Genomic DNA, 23,769 nt, shown 5'->3' with positions numbered 1-23,769 from the left:
TGGCCTGCCCAGCAGAGCTGATCAAGTGTGGTCATTGCTTCAGTGTTGGGGATGTTGGCCTGGTTTGCCTATATAACAACCGTGACTGTACTTGGAATTCATTGTATGTGAAGTGCTTTGGAATGTCCTGATAGATGTGATAACACGCTACATAAAAGTCATTTCATTCTATAGATGCAAAGCTATTCCAACATTTATGGAGATTGTGAAATCCCTCCACTAAGACAGCACATCCATAGTCTTACAAGAAAGATCGTACTCCTGTTAAATGATGCGATAGTTTCCCTCTCAATAACCTAATGCTAAAAAGCCAGAGAAAGCAGGACAAGCGCTGAAAATTGCTGTCATTGTCCAAACACGTGATCTTTTGACAGGATGATGGCAATCTGGTGCATGAGTCTTCTTCTGAATGTAGACATATATTACAAGAAAGGACTCTACTTAGTCTACGAAAGGTAACCTTCAGTCAGTAGTGGTCTTGTTATGCCTAGCAGCAGTTTCTGACTTTTTTGACTGCAGGTGCTAAAGAGCCTGATTAGCGTACCCCATCTAATCTCTGGGTTTATTCAATCATAAATCTGGAGCTGACTGGCAGACTCCAATCTCCACAGGGATTGGGGAAGGGAGAGGACGTTGTTAATCTTTTGACTCTGGCTTAAAAGGCTTGGTTGCTTGTCTGATGGAGTCAATTGGAGGTGAGATCAAACCCTGCAGGGTTACGGACCTAGAGCTGGTAAATGGGATTCGACTGGTAACCTCTTGTTGGCCGGCGCAGATATGGTGGTAAGTACTGCAGGGAATCGAATATGGCCAGGGTGATCTCCTGGACTAGTTTCGATAGCCTGGATGGGTCGGAGAGGAATTTTCCCAGATTTTTTTCTCCCTAAATTGGCCTGGGTTTTTATCTGGTTTTGCCTCTCCCAGGAGATCACGGTTGGGATAGAGTGTAGAATGTTTCAGTGTAAGGGGTGTTGCAGTTGTGTGAGGTGGACTGGTTGGGCTGGGTGCTCTTTACCTTTCCACCATTGTTCATAGATTTATATGTAACCTTCAGGGCTACTGACTGAGGGCCATGCAGCTCTTTGTCGGCTGGTGCGGACACGATGGACTAAAATGGCCTCCTTCTGCGCTGTAAATTTCGATGTTTCTACGTAAACCCATCTCTTGTGTAATGTCTCAGGCCAAGACCAATTTGGAGGCAATGTAGTGTACATGGTGGCTGAGTACAGGCTGCATCTGCTATATTGTGCCTGCTGTTGGGGATAGACTACTGGCTGTATTCACTAGAGTAATATTGTGAAATGATGGATTGTTTCTGCAGAAGCACGAGGGTCAATTCACAGTTATTCAGCTGATTGGGATGCTGTGCGGAATAGCGTCTGGGATGAAGTACCTCTCCGAGATGGGTTACATACACAAAACCCTGGCAGCCCACAAAATCCTGGTCAACAGCAATCTGGTGTGCAAAGTGGCGGGCTTCAGGCAAGCACAGGAAGAGAAGGTGGACTCTGTATTCACAACCATGGTGAGTGTAATAATGGGCCAAACTGTTGACCCGCATGTTCAGCACACCTTCTGGTGGTACTATTGTGGCACCCACATGGTGTCTCGGGCATCTTGATGCCGGGTGCCATCTAAACTATACATCAATTGATAACCTTGGTTGTAAAGGGAAAGTAAACTCCATATAAGTATGAACATTTCATGCTATTTATAAAAATAAAATGAGTTCCATTTCTTGTTTATTTTATCTGCCGATCCAATCCTGTAGTCACATAATATTTCCCTGTCAGTGTTGCTTTTAAACACAATGTTAAGAAGTATGCCAAATGGGCCAGTCATTTAACCACCAGTCCTTCTCTTTCACTCGCCCTCCCTTCTTCCCTCTTTATTTTGCCCTCCATGTGCCTGCTTCCCTAGGCCTGTCTCTGCCTGCCTCTCTTTCTTTCCCTCTTTCTCACACTTCTTCTTTACCTCTTTCTTGCTTTCTCTTTTTCTCTCCCCTCTTTCTTTCTCACTCCCTCTCTCCTCCCCTCTTTATTTCCCTCTGTACTTTTGCTCTCCTCTCTCCCTTCTCACCCTTCGATCTTTCTTCCCCCAGTGGATGATGTGTAAGACGACATGGAAATCATTATTATTTTTTATTTGTTAGATAATTTGCATTTAATTGTAAGAATGATGACGTGCATTGTGTAATGTGAATATTGCACTCGCTTCAGTATGAGTTCAAACGGCACTAGTTATGAATGTGTATTATGAGCGAATAATACAGAAATTTGTTGCATAAATTAACAATTATGAATCCCAGGAAGCACTCGCCTACTCTGTGTTAACCACATTATTTTCAAACTGTTATGTATGTCATAAAGTTGCCGAAGCAGAAGAAGCAAAGGGAGGGTGTTCATGAAGTTCGACTGGTATGTAAGGAGGTAACTAGTAGGATGCCCTGGGGATCAGTGCTGGATCATGCCATATTGCTGTTTGCAATATACTTACTTAACTTAGTGAGGACCGAAACTAAGGTCTCCGAGTTTTCAGATGAAACCAAATTGGGAGGGATCGCAATCTACGAGGAGAAAATCCAGAAGGACCCAGATAAAAAGTACGACATGCCATTTAATGTGGACAAATGCAAAATGTTGAGATTAGGAAAGGGTAATAAACAGTGGCATTGTAAGTTCAATGGTTTTATTGTACTAAGGAGGGATTTGGAGGTCCTAGTTGATAGATTACTGAAGCTATCAGCGGAGTACAGTAGTAGTAAGGAGAGGCAGTAGGATTTTGGGTTATAAACGTAAAGGAGCAGCGTTGTAATTACCAGGTTGTGATTGGGCCTGGCCTCACTCGGAGCACTGTATACAAGTCTGATGATTATTATGGGAAAGGCACGCAGATATTGGAGAGGGTGCAGCGAAGTGCAATTAAATTGATAGCAGGACCATTGGAACAGGAGTAGGACATTCAGCCCCTTGCACCTTTTCTACCATTCATTTAGGCCATGGCTGATCATACAACTCAGTCCCAGTTACCCGCCTTTTATCTGTCCATATCCCTCAATACTCGGACCGAATAAAAATCTGTCGATCTCGGTCTCGAAGATTTAAGTTGACATCCACCTTTTGTGAAGGAGTTCCAGATTTCCACTGCCCTTTGGGTGGAAAAAGTGCTTCCTGATTTCACTCCTGATTGGCCGGGCTCTTATTTTAAGATTGTGACCCCTTGTTCTGGATTCCACCACCAGAGGAAATAGTTTCTCTGTATCTATTTCATCCTTTCACCACCTTCTTTTGATATCCTTTAGTTATGATCTTCATCCAGCAAAAGGCGTGATCAGCAATTGTCTACCCTATCAAATCCTGTTATAATTTTAAATGCCTCAATTAGATCACCACTCGCTCATCGAAACCCAAGGGAACACAAGCCTGCCCCAATAAAGGGCCTCATCGTTCAATCAGTTATTACTGTGGTGTTTTTCAGACACGTACACTAAAAATTGCACATTCCACAGCTGGATTAACAGATTAGTTAATATTTAATGGCTCATTACCCACTTGAGCAATGTTAAAGGATCATTTGGTTGATGATTGACTGCTAATTTTTCACTGCAGCTCACAAACTGTCATTCTCACAAATCATTTGGTTTAAAGGCAAGTGTTCCTGCAATTCATTAATTATTAGTGGGAGGGAAAATAAACATGCCTTTCTCCTGCTTTTAACATAAAGGGGAATGTTGAGCCCAACAAGCCTAGCCAGAGCTGTAGGTTATTACTGTACAGGGGCAGCATCGAGACTCCGGAGTTCCATAATGTTCTGGAATCCGGACCCGACGACATTACCGACCTCGGGCCTCGCCTCGCCTCGCTGCCGCTGCCCTTACCTCGGGGTATCCTCGCCGGCCCGCCCGAATACCTCCTCGGCGGGGCCCGCCCGACGATGATATCCTTGGCGGGGCTGGATGGCCCGAACAGCTCCTCAGTGGGAATCTCCCCCGCCCCCCGGCTTTTTGGCGTTCCGAAATCCGGAAATACCCGCTCGGGCTCGGGTGTTTCTGGGTTCGTGACGTCAGAAAGCAAATCGAAAGCCCGGAATCCAGAATGGCCTTGGTCCCCAGCATTCCGGATTTTAGGCGCTGACCTGTAATAGGAGACAATCCCTGCGTGAAACATCCCTTGCACACTGACGCAGTGCTCTGTAATATTACTATTACTATTAACCCTGATGCTCGTTCCTCGATCGCCTCCAGCGTGTGGCTGTGGGCATTTTGGATACGGTGTTGAAAGGTGCGGTTTGAATGAGGAAAGCAATTGCTGAACACTTTTCTTTGCCAGTCCATGTAAGGAGCCAAGCAGTGTTTTATTTTTTGCCACAGTGACTCCACGCACATACAATGGGGTGGAGATTCGGTACCCGCCATTTTTGAGACAGTGACGCCACCTGAACGATAATTTTACTTACCGCCTCAAATTGCCAAATTCAGTATCTTTCCCCAAAGCTGAGAGAGTGACGCTAAAAGAGGCGTTGCACCCTTGTCCTCGGGCGTCAACACAGCGGTATCTCAGCAGGCCGACTCAATTTTCCGGCAGTAGGCTGCCAACATCCTAGCGGATAAAAATGAAAAAAAAACGTTTGCGAACATTTATTTGACTGTCGCCCACGGTTGCCATCCATAAATATATGCCAAAAAAGATTAAACTAACAATTTACTTTGCTCTCTGGACGATACCGCCCCGGGACCCCCAATGTAGCGATGGCATTCCCAGTCGGGAAAAACGCCTGCCGGGAAAGCCACCGATCCAACCTAATGTCACAGCTGCGGCGTCAAGGGAACATTGCAAGCTCAATGATGTCACCACGTGGCTGGCGGTACAGCGCGCAGCGGTACCTCTTGGCACCACCCCCACTGCCCAGCTACATTTTTTGGGAGGCGAGGAACCCGCTCTGCTGCGAAGGTATATCTTTAGCCGCCCACTCGCCGCCCCTCTCCGGCGTTAACGGGGTGGCCTTACAAACCAAATTTCGATCCCAATGTGCTTCAGTATAAATTTACAAACACACAAAAATCTCCACGGGGCAAACCCTGGTGTAGATTCTGCCATCTGCCCTGCGGTGATAGATTTCAGCCGTGTATAATCTGAGCCCCATCTGCCAATTCTTTCTGAAACAGGGCGGGAAGGCCTCGGTCCTGTGGGCCGCTCCGGAGGCCATCCAGTACCACAGATACAGCACAGCCAGCGACGTTTGGAGCTTCGGGATAGTCATGTGGGAGGTGCTGTCCTATGGAGAACGACCTTACTGGGACATGTCCAATCAAGACGTGAGTTTCAAAGTTGGATCTCGAATGTGTAATTGTCACTCGGTTCAAGCAAGAGTTCAACAAAATGGCTGATAATTAATTTTTAACCTCGCCCATATCATGTATAGTCGTTCACAGATCTGTGTGTTATATTTGATTATTTGTCGTGTAATTGGATGTTCTGATCCAATCTTCCTTCAGCTAAGCGTGTGCTCAGCAATTGGATATTATTGTTACTGAATATTCAGACTTATAATTTTGTCTGATCAAATTTTGCACAGAGGAGCCATTTAACATTTTAGTAGCACGTGAATTGTGGAATTATTGTAGAGTTGGCACAGATTAAACTCCCTATGTAACAGATTGCAAATTTTCACAACCTTTGGGCCTCCATCTTAAACTGATGACTCTGTCGCCCTGTGCTGCCTCTGTAGGTGATTAAGGCAGTGGAGGAAGGTTTCCGTCTCTCTGCTCCCATGAACTGCCCATCCCGGCTCCACCAGCTCATGCTGGAGTGCTGGCAGAAGGACCGCAACGACAGGCCCAAGTTTGCACAGATCCTCAGCATCCTCAACAAGATGGGACGCAATCCTGACAGTCTGAAAACTGTCCCCAATGGCTGCATCAGGTAAATATATCCAGCCAGGGGCTCAGGGCTCTGCTCGAGTTTGTATCTCGCTTACCGGATCGGACCTGGCAATGGTCACGGTGCTTAATTTATGGACTGTTTTACTAGAGATGATGGAACTGCTGCACGCAGACTTTGCCATTAAAGTCCCATTGTGATTTCCTAATCATCTACCATCTGCTCCATTTTAATAGCATCTAACCTGATACTTGTACATGTAAAATCTGTCTCGGTAGTAATGCATTGAACTATGTATTAAATGTAAACTACTTTCGAATCATTGCTTTGTAAATATTTGTGATCCTTAACACTTTGAAATCCTTCAACTGACCCTGGTAACTTCTGGCACCTAGGTTTTAATGCAGCTCTGATTGATGAAAGTCTCCTTGGTTTATTGATTGCAAGGCTCCACTGTGGAATGAATTTGGACAGTCTCCCATCAGTTCCTTGTAAATGCAGATACTTGGCACAAAGCATCACATCATTTTTTTAAAGTTCATTAGTTGTTGGCAAGGCCGGCATTTATTGCCCATCCCGAATTGCCCTTGAGAAGGTGGTGCCGCCATTTCAGAGGGCAGTTAAGAGTTAACCACATTGCTGTGGGGTTGGAGTCACATATAGGCCAGACCGGGTAAAAGACATTAGTGAACCAGATGGGTTTTTACAACAATCTGATAGTTTCATGCTACTAGATTTTTCTTCCAGATTTATTTAATCAACTGAATTTAAATTCCCCAGCTGCTGTGGTTGGATTTGAACTCACGTCTCCTGGTTAATATTCCAGGCCTCTGGATTATTAGTCCCATAGCTTAACCACAATGCTACTGTTCCCGGGACATTTGGCAACCTCACTCATAGAAGCCACAAGGATATGTGGATTGAGAAAGGAACAATGCAGTACAGGTCATTCTTCTGAAGATTGGTTTGAAACATATTAATGGAGAAGTTGGAGGGATTATTATCTTGGATCAGATTCATGCTCTAGCTAATCTGATGCTTGACTAGAGATGTCACCCAGCACCTACATGTGCTGCACCTGATTTGACACTACTCATACTGCCAATGGGCACCGTAGGTGAATGAATGGTCCATTTCCAGGACCGACATCTCACACCTTGGGCACAAACTTCAACAAAGGAATTAAATATGAGCCCAGATTACTCAGTGGGAACAACTTCAGAGCTGTTATTGATTCCAACTAGTGGATTTCCTGTAGTGCACCTCACGGTGAATCGGTGGGTAAAGTGCTCAGGATGTGGGCAGTTGAAGCGATCAGCAAATCTCCCTCCCACTCCTTGCAGAAGCAGGGAATACCAATCCCCGCACACAATAGGGTATCTCTCCTCTCCTCATTCACCCCCAACAGGGTCTGCGTATCCCTCTTCCTCTCTCCTCCCTGTCTTTCCCCTTCCCTCCTTACCCTTTCGTTTCTAGTGGTGAATGAAAAACTCTCATGGTACGAATATTATTTGCAGTTGAGCAGAATTTCTTTCGTTGATGGGATGTAATTAGGGAGCAAATTGTACTTCGGGCAAAATGTTTGAGTAACGTGATTGTGTATTTTCGAATGCCATTATTCACCAATTAGATTTAAACTTAACTAATGAGGAAAAGAAATTGACTTCACAGCTTGAGAGATACGACGTGCATGACAGATGCAAGGAAAGTTGGTATAACGATATAAAAAGTAGGGCACTTGGTTGTGCTGTTTTACCCTTCCATCACCATGGTGATATGATAGACGTTGTTGGCGGCGCACTCCATGAGGTTGGTGCTTGGTGATGAGGTCAGTAGGGAGGCAGTTCTACCTCCCCACCTATAGGTGCTGTCACTCTGCGGGGTATGACACTTGGGGGTGCCGTGCCAAAACGCAAGACCATTCAATTGCCGCAGGGCATTGACAGACTCGCATATTTCCCTCAAAGCCGCTGTTGAAGCATGGCCTTGAACTGAAAGTCACCTTGATTTGAAATGGTGATGAAATGTTCCCCGAGGGGCACTGAGTGATAGTCACAGTGTATTCTCTTCTTAAATGCCAGGGGCAGAAAACACAGGAAAGGGGCAGAATCCCCTCCGTCAGGAAGGGAGGCTGTCCTGTTGTCTGCCTCGGAACTGCAGCAAAATGGTGGGCGGACCTATCCGACTTTAGTTATAGTGGGTAACAAAGTAAGAAAGCATCTCTTCTCCCTCCCCCACCCATCACTGCCCCAAGGATGCTGCACCCCAGCCTTGGAGAGAGCACCGGAGGTGGCAGGAAGAGGAGGGGGGAGCCGGCCCAAGACGCGGCATCATCATAAACAGTCCCTCAGAATCAAGGAAGACTTGCTTCCACTCTAAAAGTGAGTTCCCAGGTGACTGAACAATCCAATCTGGGAATTACAGTCTCTGTCACAGGTGGGGCAGACATTGGTTGAAGGAAAGGGTGGGTGGGGAGCCTGATTTGCCGCACACTCCTTCTGCTGTCTAGGCTTGGTTTCCGCATGCTCTCCGCGATGAGACTCGAAGTGCTCAATGCCCTCCCGGATGCTCTTCCTCCATTTAGGGTGGTCTTTGGCCAGGGACTCCCAGGTGCAGACTCAGTGCCTTGCATAAGTACCCAACAGATGCAAGCATGTGCCGTGATGTGTTGAAAGCTCCCGAATAAGTCTACCAATGACACCAACAATCTCTCATACTCTGCTTCTTTTAAAGACTGGGCCCCAGAGATCAGAAACCCTTTCCTCCTCTCTCCACCCAGAAGTTTCCTACTCCTCATCGAGCACCTCCGTTTGCTCCTGCTCAATTCTGCATTATTAACCCCCCAAAAGTGTTCCCCTCAAATTGATGGTCTAAGTCCATCCCCACGCTTTTTCTTTTGGAAATTTCTCACTCTGCTGTGTATTTCCAGAATTTTTTGATTTTGAGGATGACATTTTGGGGCCGAAATTCACCGTCCCCGAAGGGACGGCTATCGCGGGGTTTGGGCGGACAACCGATAAAATGGATCGGCCGCCGCGGTCAGATGATTGTCCCTCCCCGAGCCATATTCAGCTCTGGGGGGGATTTGAGCGGTGTGCACTTCCGCCTGAAACGGCGCGGTGAAACCGCTGTAAGGGAGACATTCCAGCGGAGAGCTCTGCAGCGTGTGGGCCACGGGAAAGCTGCAAGGACAGGGATTTTCAGCTGCAAAAGGGTAAGCCTTTTCCCAGAGGTGCCCCGCGAGGTATTCGAGTCAGTGCTCAACGGGACACCGCTGGAGTGTTGCCGCGATCGGGGCCCTTCTGTAGGGAAATAGTTTTATTAATTTTAGTGTTTTTATTTAAGATTACAGCATCCACTGTATTTATCTTTTAATAGTTTTATTAATTATTAGTGATTTTACTTATGATTACAGCATCCACGGTATTTATCTTTTAATAGATTTATTCATTGAATTTGCTTCATTCAACCAGCTGAGTTTGCTCAGAAGTTTGCACATACCCCTGTACTTTTGTACAACTTTCAGGTCTGACTCTTTAGTGGAGGTCTGTGAGCTGCAGAGACCTGCTTGGCAGGGTTCACCCTGAGGATGGGAGGAGTGTTGGGAGGGCAACACCTGGTACACCTGGTCAGAAGCAGGGCGGCACGCAGGAGAAGGTGTCGCCATCAGCAGCGTGCAGACAGGCAGTGGGCAAGAGAGGTAGCAGCCATGATTCGTTCATTCTGCGCCAGACCAGTGTGCCCGCCGTCTTCACTGGCCTGAATCAGGATTGCGGTTGGCTGCTTGGGGACAAGGGATATCCCCTGTCCACTTGGCTGCTCACTGCTCTGCGGAACCCCAGGACAGCGCCAGAGCATGCATGCACTGATGCTCATTGTGCCACCAGGTGCATTATCGAGCAGTGCATAGCCATCCTTAAGCAGAGGTTCCGGTGTCTGGACCATTCTGGTGACACCTTGCAGTATTCTCCTCAATGAATCTCCATAATCGTCGTGGTCTGCTGCATGCTGCACAACCTGGCCATCATGAGGGGACAGCCGCTGGAGGGCGAGCCAGCAGTACCACCTGAGGAGGAGGAGGAGGAGGAGGCGCAGGAGGAAGATGAGGAGGCGTAGGAAGAGGAGGAGGCACTGCAGGAGGAAGAGGAGGAGGAGGAGGAGGCAGTGCAGGAGGAGGAGGAGGAGGAGGCAGTGCAAGAGGAGGAGGAGGAGGAGGCAGTGCATGAGGAGGAGGAGGAGGTGAAGGAGGAGAAGGAGGAGGTGCAGGAGGAGGAGGAAGCGCAGGAGGAGGAGGAGGAAGAGGCAGTGCAGGAGGAGGAGGAGGAGGCAGTGCAAGAGGAGGAGGAGGAGGAGGCAGTGCATGAGTAGGAGGAGGAGGAGGTGAAGGAGGAGAAGGAGGAGGTGCAGGAGGAGGAGGAAGCGCAGGAGGAGGAGGAGGAAGAGGCAGTGCAGGAGGAGGAGGAGGAGGAGGAGGCAGTGCAAGAGTAGGAGGAAGAGGAGGCAGTGCATGAGGAGGAGGAGGAGGAGGTGAAGGAGGAGGAGGAAGCGCAGGAGGAGGAGGAGGAAGAGGCAGTGCAGGAGGAGGAGGAGGAGGAGGAGGCAGTGCAAGAGTAGGAGGAAGAGGAGGCAGTGCATGAGGAGGAGGAGGAGGAGGTGAAGGAGGAGGAGGAAGCGCAGGAGGAGGAGGAGGAAGAGGCAATGCAGGAGGAGGAGGAGGCGGCGCAGGAAGATCCCCGTCGCCCTAGAGCTAGGAGGCATCGAACTATCGCCACCCTGGAAGGGTCGGGTGCAGACTGGCCAGCACCCTCCTGGGAGAATGCGTTCTCACATATATGGAGTTGCCTGACACCTCCCCTGCAATCTCCCTTCATGCATTATGTACTGGCGGTCTGCCAGGTCTCCCCACATTGTTCTTCTGTCCTCCACATCGTCCATCAGTGTCTCCAGCTCTATATCAGTGAACCTGTTGGCTCTCCTTGCACCTCTTACACCAGCCATCCTTCCCACCTCCTTCCCCCCTCAGGGTCTTGCTGCAAACCCTGGCATTAGAGACCCTTCCCTGTATGCTTAATTTCTCAGTGGTGATAATGCTCAAACTAAGACAGCCACACAGTTGAAAAATCCACTTTGTAAGGGTCAATTAGCGCTGGAACCCATTTGTTCACTTTTGGAGCTGAATATGGGGTGGCCCAGCCACGGAAACATTTTGGCACGAATGGCCACAATAAGGTTGGGGGGAGCACCAGCTTTCCAGCGGTACTGAATTTCGGGCCCTTTGTCTCTTAGTAACAGTTTATGAAGCTGTAAGTCAGTGGTGTTAAACTGAGAAAGCTTTAATCAAAATTGCCAGAAAGTGCCACTAAATGTCTCAGATATTTAATTACAGCTGAATTTCATTTTCGGTCAATATTTGTGGCCAACTGCAAATTGTAGATGGGTCAATTCTTCACTTCAATAATCTGTTGCCTTCTGTTTTGGGGTAGGTAATTGGTTACTTTTTAGTTTGAACTTGCAGAATATCGGAGAAGTTTTATTTTCAAAAAATCATACGAGAGCCTAATTGTTATGAGTGGGTTGATGTGGGAATAATTTAGCACCTAATGAGTCGCATTTTGCAATTGGTCTGTTTTTTGTATTGTAGATGTTGTAACAGCCATCTAAAAGAATGGCCAGCAACAGCCCTTTCAGAACTAACAGATGGGTTTATTGGACATAATAATGGGGTTGGTATTCTGGGAGGTGGGATCCAATGGACTGAACCTGTCTTGTGTAGCTATTTCCTCAACGCAATACCTGATTATTAAAACAGCCAGGCAATAAAAGAGGTTTTATTAATGTTTTTTATATTAATGAATAACTTGCAAAACAAAAACAAAAATGAGACATTGTACTGTGCAGTGCTGTAAGCAATTGTTAATATCTGCATTTAGATTAGATTGCAGAAGGACACAGTTAACTAGAATTTAAATATTTCTAAATTTCATGCTGAAATAAGCTCTGTTAGAATAAGATTCCGTAAGGCAATAGTTTATTTATTTGAGAGGCCCCTGGCATCAGACATGTGTGAACCAATCTTGCTGCCAAAGGTTCAATTTGATTATAATGAATCTGATGGATTTATAAATACATTTTTGTAATTAATAAATTGTAGAGCATTGGATCAGCAGTTGATTGGAAATTTCTTGGAAACTAGTCTGTGACGAAATGCTGTACAGGAAACATTCCACAAATTAACTGTTAAGCGGGAGAGTGAGGCGGCGGCAGTTGGAGCAACGCGAGTCCGGGGGTTGGTGAGGCGTGGCTTGTGCAGCTACAGGGAGAAGGCAAAAAAGAAGTAAAAAGAAATAGAAAGGTGACGTCACAGCCAAACGGGTAAGTGATTGGCTGGTGATTGGTGAGTAGTTTTTCTTTCTTCACTTTAACAGTGAGTAAACTTTAACATTATTGTTGCCTATCTAAAGGTTAAGTCATGGCAGAAAAGCTCGGTCGCGTGTTATGCTCCTCCTGTACCATGTGGGAACTCAGGGATGACTCCAGTGTCCCTGACGACTACGTGTGCGGGAAGTGTACCCACCTCCAGCTCCTGACGGTCCGCATTGCGGAGTTGGAGCTGAGAGTGGATTCACTCTGGAGCATCCACGATGCTGAGAATGACGTGAGTAGCACGTGTAGCGAGTTGGTCATACCACAGGAGAAGGGTCCACAGCCAGATAGGGAATGGAAGACCAGCAGGAAGAGCAGTGCTAAGAAGGTAGTGCAAGGGTCCCCTGTGGTCATCCCCCTGCAAAACAGATACACCGCTTTGAGTACTGTTGAGGGAGAAGACTCATCAGGGGAGGGCAGCAGCAGCCAAGTTCATGGCACCGTGGCTGGCTCTGTTGCACAGGAGGGCAGGAAAAAGAGTGGGAGAGCAATAGTGATAGGGGATTCAATTATTAGGGGAATAAATAGGCGTTTCTGCGGCCGCAACCGAGACTCCAGGATAGTATATTGCCTCCCTGGTGCAAAGGTCAAGGATGTCTCGGAGCGGGTGCAGGACATTCTAAAAAGGGAGGGAGAACAGCCAGTTGCAGTGGTGCACATTGGTACCAATGACATAGGTAAAAAAAGGGATGAGGTCCTACGAAACGAATTTAAGGAGCTAGGAGCTAAATTAAAAAGTAGGACCTCAAAAGTAGTAATCTCGGGATTGCTACCAGTACCACGTGCTAGTCAGAGTAGGAATCGCAGGATAGCGCAGATGAATACGTGGCTTGAGCAGTGGTGCAGCAGGGAGGGATTCAAATTCCTGGGGCATTGGAACCGGTTCTGGGGGAGGTGGGACCAGTACAAACTGGACGGTCTGCACCTGGGCAGGACCGGAACCAATGTCCTAGGGGGAGTGTTTGCTAGTGCTGTTGGGGAGGAGTTAAACTAATATGGCAGGGGAATGGGAACCAATGGAGGGAGACAGAGGGAAACAAAAAGGAGACAAAAGCAAAAAACAGAAAGGAGATGACAAAAAGTGGAGGGCAGAGAAACGCAAGACAAAGAACAAAAAGAGCCACTGTACAACAAAATTCTAAAAGGACAAAGGGTGTTAAAAAAAACAAGCCTGAAGGCTTTGTGTCTTAATGCAAGGAGTATCCGTAATAAGGTGGATGAATTAACTGTGCAAATAGATGTTAACAAATATGATGTGATTGGGATTACGGAGACGTGGCTCCAGGATGATCAGGGCTGGGAACTCAACATCCAGGGGTATTCAACATTCAGGAAGGATAGAATAAAAGGAAAAGGAGGTGGGGTAGCATTGCTGGTTCAAGAGGAGATTAATACAATAGTTAGGAATGACATTAGCTTGAATGATGTGGAATCTATATGGGTAGAGCTGCAGAACACCAAAGGGCAAAAAACGTTAGTGGGAGTTGTGCACAGACCTCCAAACAGTAGTAGTGATGTTGGGGAGGGCATCAAACAAGAAATTATGGGTGCATGCAATAAGGGTGCAGCAGTTATAATGGGTGACTTTAATATGCACATAGATTGGGCTAACCAAACTGAAAGCAATACGGTGGAGGAAGATTTCTTGGAGTGCATAAGGGATGGTTTTCTAGACCAATATGTCGAGGAACCAACTAGGGGAGAGGCCATCTTAGACTGGGTGTTGTGTAATGAGAGAGGATTAATTAGCAATCTCGTTCTGCGAGGCCCCTTGGGGAAGAGTGACCATAATATGGTGGAATTCTGCATTAGGATGGAGAATGAAACAGTTAATTCAGAGACCATGGTCCAGAACTTAAAGAAGGGTAACTTTGAAGGTATGAGGCGTGAATTGGCTAGGATTGATTGGCGAATGATACTTGAGGGGTTGACTGTGGATGGGCAATGGCAGACATTTAGAGACCGCATGGATGAACTACAACAATTGTACATTCCTCTCTGGCATAAAAATAAAAAAGGGAAGGTGGGTCAACCGTGGCTATCTAGGGAAATCAGGGATAGTATTAAAGCCAAGGAAGTGGCATACAAATTGGCCAGAAATAGCAGCGAACCCGGAGACTGGGAGAAATTTAGAACTCAGCAGAGGAGGACAAAGGGTTTGATTAGGGCAGGGAAAATGGAGTACGAGAAGAAGCTTGCAGAGAACATTAAGACGGATTGCAAAAGTTTCTATAGATATGTAAAGAGAAAAAGGTTAGTAAAGACAAATGTAGGTCCCCTGCAGTCAGAATCAGGGGAAGTCATAACGGGGAACAAAGAAATGGCGGACCAATTCAACAAGTACTTTGGTTCGGTATTCACTAAGGAGGACACTAACAACATTCCGGATATAAGAAGGGTCAGAGGGTCTAGTAAGGAGGAGGAACTGAGGGAAATCCTTATTAGTCAGGAAATTGTGTTGGGGAAATTGATGGGATTGAAGGCCGATAAATCTCCAGGGCCTGATGGACTGCATCCCAGAGTACTTAAGGAGGTGGCCTTGGAAATAGCGGATGCATTGACAGTCATTTTCCAACATTCCATTGACTCTGGATCAGTTCCTATCGAGTGGAGGGTAGCCAATGTAACCCCACTTTTAAAAAAAAGGAGGGAGAGAGAAAACAGGGAATTATAGACCGGTCAGCCTGTCATCGGTAGTGGGTAAGATGATGGAATCAATTATTAAGGATGTCATAGCAGCGCATTTGGAAAGAGGTGACATGATAGGTCCAAGTCAGCATGGATTTGTGAAAGGGAAATCATGCTTGACAAATCTTCTGGAATTTTTTGAGGATGTTTCCAGTAGAGTGGACAAAGGAGAACCATTTGATGTGGTATATTTGGACTTTCAGAAGGCTTTCGACAAGGTTCCACACAAGAGATTAATGTGCAAAGTTAAAGCACATGGGATTGGGGATAGTGTGCTGACATGGATTGAGAAATGGTTGTCAGACAGGAAGCAAAGAGTAGGAGTAAATGGGTACTTTTCAGAATGGCAGGCGGTGAGTAGTGGGGTACCGCAAGGTTCTGTGCTGGGGCCCCAGCTGTTTACACTGTATATTAATGATTTAGACGAGGGGATTAAATGTAGTATCTACAAATTTGCGGATGACACTAAGTTAGGTGGCAGTGTGAGCTGCGAGGAGGATGCTATGAGGCTGCAGAGCGACTTGGATAGGTTCGGTGAGTGGGCAAATGCATGGCAGATGAAGTATAATGTGGATAAATGTGAGGTTGTCCACTTTGGTGGTAAAAACAGAGAGACAGACTATTATCTGAATGGTGACAGATTAGGAAAAGGGGAGGTGCAACGAGACCTGGGTGTCATGGTACATCAGTCATTGAAGGTTGGCATGCAGGTACAGCAGGCGGTTAGGAAAACAAATGGCATGTTGGCCTTCATAGCGAGGGGATTTGAGTACAGGGGCAGGGAGGTGTTGCTACAGTTGTACAGAGCCTTGGTGAGGCCACACCTGGAGTATTGTGTACAGTTTTGGTCTCCTAACCTGAGGAAGGACATTCTTGTTATTGAGGGAGTGCAGCGAAGGTTCACCAGACTGATTCCCGGGATGGCGGGACTGACCTATCAAGAAAGACTGGATCAACTGGGCTTGTATTCACTGGAGTTCAGAAGAATGAGAGGGGACCTTATAGAAACGTTTAAAATTCTGATGGGTTTAGACAGGTTAGATTCAGGAAGAATCTTCACAATGTTGGGGAAGTCCAGAACCAGGGGTCACAGTCTAAGGATAAGGGGTAAGCCATTTAGGACCGAGATGAGGAGAAACTTCTTCACCCAGAGAGTGGTGAACCTGTGGAATTCTTTACCACAGAAAGTTGTTGAGGCCAATTCACTAAATATATTCAAAAAGGAGTTAGATATAGTCCTTACTACTAGGGGGATCAAGGGGTATGGCAAGAAAGCAGGAAGGGGGTACTGAAGTTGCATGTTCAGCCATGAACTCATTGAATGGCGGTGCAGGCTAGAAGGGCCGAATGGCCTGCTCCTGCACCTATTTTCTATGTTTCTAAGACAGGAAATAATACATTCAGTCTTATGCATTCAGTCCATCATTTGGAGACTTGAAAGCACATGAGTTGCACTGAAGAGAGAGAGAGAGAGAGATTACATAGCACATTTCATGTCCTGAGGATATCCCAAAGTACATCTCTGCCAACTAAGTGTCGTCACTTATGTACGCAACTGTAACAGCCAACTTAGGCCGGGCTGGCTGGTCGAAGGGACCGAGTCAGCAAGGGTGCAGGGGAGCAAGGCACCCGGCAGGTGGGCTTCGTAAGCACCTGGTGTAGGTGGTGGGGGGGAGATTGGGGGAGAGCACGCCGACCCGGCCTCAGAGGGAGCACCGGAGGTGGTGGGAAGCGGTGGAACGGCTGCCCCAAGGTTAGGCCGTGTCGGGGAGAGGAGGAGGGGCCCACGGTAAGGCCGTGTCGGGGAGAGGAAGAGGGGCCCAAGGTAAGGCCGTGTCGGGGAGAGGAGGAGGGGCCCACGGTAAGGCCGTGTTGGTGAGAGGAGGAGGGGCCCAAGGTAAGGCCGTGTTGGGGAGAGGAGGAGGGGCCCATGGTAAGGCCGTGTCGGGGAGAGGAGGAGGGGTCCACGGTAAAGCCATGTCGGGGAGAGGGGGAGGGGCCCACGGTAAGGCCGTGTTGGGGAGAGGAGGAGGGTCCCACGGTAAGGCCGTGTTGGGGAGAGGAGGAGGGGCCCATGGTAAGGCCGTGTTGGGGAGAGGAGGAGGGGCCCACGGTAAGGCCGTGTTGGGGAGAGGAGGAGGGGCCCAAGGTAAGGCCGTGTTGGTGAGAGGAGGAGGGGCCCACGGTAAGGCCGTGTCGGTGAGAGGAGGAGGGGCCCACGGTAAGGCCGTGTTGGGGAGAGGAGGAGGGGCCCATGGTAAGGCCATGTTGGGGGGAGGAGGAGGGGCCCACGGTAAGGCCGTGTTGGTGAGAGGAGGAGGGGCCCACGGTAAGGCCGTGTCGGGGAGAGGGGGAGGGGCCCACGGTAAGGCCGTGTCGGGGAGAGGGGGAGGGGCCCACGGTAAGGCCGTGTTGGGGAGAGGAGGAGGGGCCCAAGGTAAAGCCATGTCGGGGAGAGGAGGAGGAGCCGGCCCACGGTAAGGCCGTGTCGGTGAGAGGAGGAGGGGCCCAAGGTAAGGCCATGTTGGGGAGAGGAGGAGGGGTCCACGGTAAGGCCGTGTCGGGGAGAGGAGGAGCGAGTGGGTACTGATGTCGCATGCGCAAAAATACCTCCCATTTTACTTTTAGTGTTGCATTTTGAAAAATAAGAACGAAATACGGTTAGCACTACCACCAGTCTTATTTGATGAAAATAGTGTCTTTTGAGTGAGAGTGGTATTTCGGTGGGGGAAAAAAAACTTGATTTTTAAATTGCACCAAAATACCACCAGAAAACAAGTGGTAGGGCTAAATGATGAAAATCCAGCCCATAGACTTTTCAGAAACAGGCCTTTTGGCCCAACTGGTCCATGCCGGCATCTATGCTCCACACGAGCTACCTCCCACCCCTCTTCATCTAACCCTAACAACATAACCCTTCTGTTCCTTTCTCGCTCATGTGTTTATCTAGCTCCCCTTAAATGCATCTGTGCTATTCACCTCAACTACTTCATGTGGTAGTGAGTTGCACCTTCTATGCATTCTTTAGGTAAAGAGGTTTCTCCTGAATTCCTTATTGGATTTACCAATGACTATCTTTATGGCCCCGATTTTGGTCTCCATATGAAAAAAAATGATGAAGCATATCTATCCAATTTTTTAAATATTCTATTTATTTGGGAGGTATTTGTCAATGGTATTGGGAAGTGAAATGCACAGGGCAGAGCATGTGACCAGGGTGTGAAGTGATGAAATACCAATTAGCATTCCAGTGCCAGCAACTTTCATATTATTGGGACTGAACATAAAAACATAAGATATAGGAGCAGGAGTAGGCCATACGGCCCCTCGAGCCTGCTCCGCCATTTAATACGATCATAGCTGATAGGTTAATCCTTGCTACTGGGCCAAGACCTAGCTCTGTCAAGCCCGTGTGGTGGCTGATGTGCAATGGTTACCACACGATAAAAAAATCCAAGCACAGGCATCTTCCACCCTTCAAGATTTAGTTCGAGACCTGGAATATTAGGTCCTTCACTGAAACACCTGTGAACTTTTTGACGTGGAAGCAAGTCATCCTCGACTCGAGGGACTGCCTATGATGATGAACTGATCCAATCATGGACTCAGGTCCACTTCCCTGCCCGCTTCCCACAACCCCTTATTCTCTTATCAGTTAAGAAACTGTCTATCTCTGTCTTAAATTTATTCAATGACCCAGCTTCCACAGCTCTCTGAGGCAGCGAATTCCATAGATTTACAACCCTCTGAGAGAAGAAATTCCTACTCATCTCTGTTTTAAATGGGCGGCCCCTTATTCTAAGATCATGCTTTCTAGTTCAAATCTCCCCTATCAGTGGAAATATACTCTCTGCATCCACCTTGTCAAGCCCCCTCATAATCTTATATGTTTCGATAAGATCACCTCTCATTCTTCTGAATTCCAATGAGTAGAGGCCCAACCTACTCAACCTTTCCTCATAAGTCAACTCCCTCATCCCCGGAATCAACCTAGTGAACCTTCTCTGAACTGCCTCCAAAGCAAGCACATCCCTTTGTAAATATGTAGGGTGTTTATTGTTCACTCTACTCTGATTCTTAGTTCTCGGAACCTATAGTGAGAAAGGACTACACGTGGCACAAAATTTAGCCTTAACCCAGTGTCTGTTTTATTAAGCAACTAAAACTACAGGACTAGACTTCTAAGAGAAATTGACTTAAGACACACAATCACCAGCCCTGGCTGTAGCTATTGTAGGTTTGTAGTCGTTGATTCCGTGACCTGTTGGTTCTTCTTCTGGCCGTTCCCTGCAACTTCTGTTCCTTTCCTTCCGTGCCTGCTTGTTGTTTCTTCCTGTGTAACTGTCCTGCTTCTGCTTAACCGGCTTGTGTGTCTGTGTCCGCATATTTATATCCAGGATTTGAATAAATTTCCCGCTGGGACGAAATTCAATTATCGATGTATTGATCTGTTTAACTGGCTGTGGTAATGAGTTTGAATGGCTACTAAATTGCACACACAGTCGACAATGCAAAAGATATTTCCTTATGCTGAATGCTGTTATTTGCATTCCGTGGGGATCCTTTGTTGTCTGCTCTCATTATAGACTCAATGTCTCCAGCGTCTGTTCTCCCCACCCTGGTCAATCAAGTTCAGGGCCTCACGTAACACCTCCATTGTTGTTATGTATGAAGTCAGTTTTATGTCATCGACAGAATGTTCTTAATTGTCCAGCTTAATTCAAAAAGCTTGGATCAATCGATTTTTTAGTTCATGGTCTGTGTTTTTCTGAAGATTAGTAACCTTACAAATATGGAAACCAAAACTGCACACAGTATTCCAGGTGTGGCCTCACGAATATCTTGTATAGCTGTAGCAAGACTTCCCTGCTTTTATACTCCATCCCCTTTGCAATAAAGGCCAAGATACCATTGGCCTTCCTGATCACTTGCTCTACCTGCATACTAACCTTTTGTGTTTCATGCACAAATACCCCCAGGTCCCGCTGTACTTTGAGCGAAGGGGGAACGCAGTTCCCAAGAGTACACATGAGGGTGTGTTGCTAACCTCACCTTGTAATTTTATTTTATTTCTTTGTTAAAATTTGAAACCTGACGAGTGTTTTTTTCAGAAACGGAAAGTATTATTGATGTGCCGGGGGATGGGCTCAACTGGGGTTGCCAAACTGATCTCTCCCATTGACTTCATGTTGCGATCTTCTCGACAGGTGCAACATCCTGGCATCATTGACAGGGCTGTTCTGATTGGTCTGCTGTAGCATTTAAAAGACCATCTGCATTATTTGCTTTGAACCGAGTGATTACTGTGGAATTCTGCAAAAATAACCTCAATTCAAGAGTTCTCATTTGATGTGCAGCTACCATTTGAAATTTTGCTTATATTGACCCTGTGTTCGACCCTGAAAATTGAGAGCGTGGTTATACGATTTACTACATTCAAACTCAATCCTGTAATTGGTATCAAATTACAATTTTAAATACAGTGTACCTAATAAGCCTCACTGTTAAACATGGTTATTACACTGAGAATCAGTTTCCAGCCTTGCTGATTTTTTTATATATTCACCTTTCTCTTCTGCTATTATCTCCTTTCCTTTCTTTTTTCTCTCTCGCTCCTCTCCCCCTTCCCAATATCTCTCTCCCTCTCTCACTCTTCCTCTCCCCTCTCTTTCCTCTCACCCTCCCTCTCTCCAAGCTCTCCTTCTCCTTCCCTCTTTGTTCCCTTTTCTCCTCACACTCTCTCCTCACTTTCTCTCTCCTCAATCTTTCCCTTTCCTCACCCTCTCTCCTCGCCCTCTCCTTCCCACTCTGTCCTCACTATCTCTCCCTCCTCACCCTCTATCTCCTCATTCTATATTTTCACTCCCTCTCTCTTTCCTCTTCCCCTCCCCTCTCTTTCCTCTCACCCTCTCTTTCTCTTCACCCTCATCCTCTCTCTCTTCACCCTCACCCTCACTCTCTTCACCCTCACGCTCTCCCTCTCCTTCCCTCTGTCCTCCCTTTTCTCCCTCTGCACACTCTCTCCTCATTCTCTCCTCACCCTCTCTCCTTCCAAACCCTCTCTCTCTTATCCTCTCTTTCTTTACCCTCTCTCTCTCCTCACATAGAAACATAGAAAATAGATGCAGGAATAGGCTATTCGGCCCTTCAAGTCTGCACCACCATTCAATATGATCATGGCTGATCATTCCCTCAGTACCCCTTTCCTGCTTTCTCTCCACACCCCTTGATCCCTTTAGCCATAAGGGCCATATCTAACTCCCTCTTGAATATATCCAATCAACTAGCATCAACAACTCTCTGCGGTAGGGAATTCCATAGGTTACCAACTCTCTGAATGAAGAAGTTTCTCCTCATCTCGTCCTAAATGGCCTACCCCTTATCGGCCTACTCCTTATCCTAAGACTGTGTCCCCTGGTTCTGGACTTCCCCATCATCGGGAACATTCTTCCTGCATCTAACCTGTCCAGTCCCGTCAGAATCATATGTTTCTATGAGATCCCCTCTCATCCTTCTAAACTCCAGTGTATAAAGGCCCAGTTGATCCCGTCTCTCCTCATATGTCAGTTCCGCCATCCCGGGAATCAGTCTGGTGAACCTTTGCTGCACTCCCTCAATAGCAAGAACGTCCTTCTTCAGATTAGGAGACAAAACTGAACACAATATTCCAGGTGAGGCCTCACCAAGGCCCTGTACAACTGCAAATAGACCTCCCTGCTCCTATACTCAAGTCCCCTAGCTATGAAGGGCACATACCATTTGCCGCCTTCACCGCCTGCTGTACCTGCATGCTAACTTTCAATGACTGATGAACCATGACACCCAGGTCTCGTTGCACCTCCCCCTTTCCTAATCTGCCGCCATTCAGATAATATTCTGCCTTCGTGTTTTTGCCACCAAAGTGGATAACCTCACATTTATCCACATTATACTGAATCTGCCATGCATTTGCCCACTCACCTAATCTGTCCAAGTCACCTGCAGCCTTTTAGCATCTTCCTCACAGCTCACACTGCCACCCAGTTTAGTGTCATCTGCAAACTTGGAGATATTACACTCAATTCCTTCATCAAAATCATTAATGTATATTGTAAAGAGTTGGGGTCCCAGCACTGAGCCCTGCGGCACTCCACTAGTCACTACCTGCCATTCTGAAAAGGACCCATTTATCCCGACTCTCTCTTTCCTGTCTGCCTACCAGTTCTCTATCCACATCAGTACATTACCCCCAATACCATGTGCTTTGATTTTGCACACCAATCTCTTGTCTGGGACCTTGTCAAACCCTTTTGAAAGTCCAAATACACCACATCCACTGGTTCTCCCTTGTCTACTAGTTACATTTTCAAAAAGTTCCAGAAGATTTGTCAAGCATGATTTCCCTTTCATAAATCCATGCTGACTTGGACCGATCCTGTCACTGCTTTCCAAATGCGCTGCTATTTCAACTTTAATAATTATTTCCAACATTTTCCCCACTACTGATGTCAGGCTCACCGGTCTATAATTACCGTTTTCTCTCTCCCTCCTTTTTTTAACAGTGGTGTTACATTAGCTACTCTCCAGTCCATCGAAACTGATCCAGAGTCAATACACTGTTGGAAAATGATCACCAATGCATCCACTATTTCTATGGCCACTTCCTTAAGTACTCTGGGATGCAGACTATCAGGCCCCGAGGATTTATCGGTCTTCAGAGTACAGAGATGATTCATTAGGCTGATTCCGGAGATGAGGGGGTTACCTTATGATGATAGATTTAGTAGACTGGGTCTTTACTCGTTGGAGTTCAGAAGGATGAGGGGTAATCTTATAGAAACATTTAAAATAATGAAAGGGATAGGCAGGATAGAGGCAGAGAGGTTGTTTCCACTGGTCGGGGAGACTAATACTAGGGGGCACAGCCTCAAAATACGGGGGAGCCAATTTAAAACCGAGTTGAGAAGGAATTTCTTCTCCCAGAGGGTTGTGAATCTGTGGAAATCTCTGCCCAAGGAAGCAGTTGAGGCTAGCTCATTGAATATATTCAAATCACAGATAGATAGATTTTTAACCAATAAGGGAATTAAGGGTTATGGGGAGCAGGCGGGTAAGTGGAGCTGAGTCCACGGCCAGATCAGCCATGGTCTTGTTGAATGGAGGAGCAGGCTCGAGGAGCTAGATGGCCTACTCCTGTTCCTAATTCTTATGTTCTTATGTTGTTATGTTCTTATTAATGTTGGGGAAGTCCAGAACCAGGGATCACAGTCTAAGGATAGGGGGTAAGCCATTTAGGACTGAGATGAGGAGAAACTTCTTCACCCAGAGAGTGGTGAACCTGTGGAATTCTCTACCACAGGAAGTTGTTGAGGCCAATTCACTAAATATATTCAAAAAGGAGTTAGATGTAGTCCTTACTACTAGGGGGATCAAGGGGTATGGCGAGAAAGCAGGAATGGGGTACTGAAGTAGCATGTTCAGCCATGAACTCATTGAATGGCGGTGCAGGCTCGAAGGGCCGAATGGCCGACTCCTGCACCTATTTTCTATGTTTCTGTCTTTCAATCCCATCAATTTCCCGAACACAATTTCCCACTTTATAAGGATATCCTTCAGTTCCTCCTTCTCACTAGACCCTCGGTCCCCTAGTGTTTCCAGAATGTTATTTGTGTCTTCCTTCGTGAAAACAGAACCAAAGTATTTGTCTAACTGGTCCGCCATTTCTTTGTTCCCCATTATAAATTCACCTGAATCTGACTGCAAGGGACCTATGTTTTTTTTCACTAATCTTTTTCTCTTC

At 46.8% G+C, this 23,769-nt stretch overlaps 1 protein-coding gene across 5 annotated transcripts in view; it reads left to right on the top strand.

The window, feature by feature from the left end:
* Positions 1 to 23,769, top strand: part of LOC139279906 (ephrin type-A receptor 7-like) — a 634,755-nt gene that overhangs the window by 595,257 nt on the left and 15,729 nt on the right. For 3 of the 5 annotated variants that reach the window (XM_070899215.1, XM_070899217.1, XM_070899218.1), the window contains 3 exons: positions 1,322 to 1,525; positions 5,165 to 5,314; positions 5,728 to 5,921. In XM_070899215.1, the coding sequence (XP_070755316.1) occupies positions 1,322 to 1,525; positions 5,165 to 5,314; positions 5,728 to 5,921 (548 nt within the window). Of the gene's footprint in view, positions 1 to 1,321; positions 1,532 to 5,113; positions 5,315 to 5,727; positions 5,922 to 18,538; positions 18,542 to 23,769 lie in introns of all 5 variants that reach the window. The other 2 variants (XM_070899214.1, XM_070899216.1) reach the window with 2 other exon arrangements.

Source organism: Pristiophorus japonicus, chromosome 14, assembly GCF_044704955.1.
Source record: "Pristiophorus japonicus isolate sPriJap1 chromosome 14, sPriJap1.hap1, whole genome shotgun sequence".
Lineage (NCBI taxonomy): Eukaryota > Metazoa > Chordata > Chondrichthyes > Pristiophoridae > Pristiophorus > Pristiophorus japonicus.
Note: the sequence above shows the minus strand (reverse complement) of the source record. Positions and strands in the feature narration are given on the sequence as shown.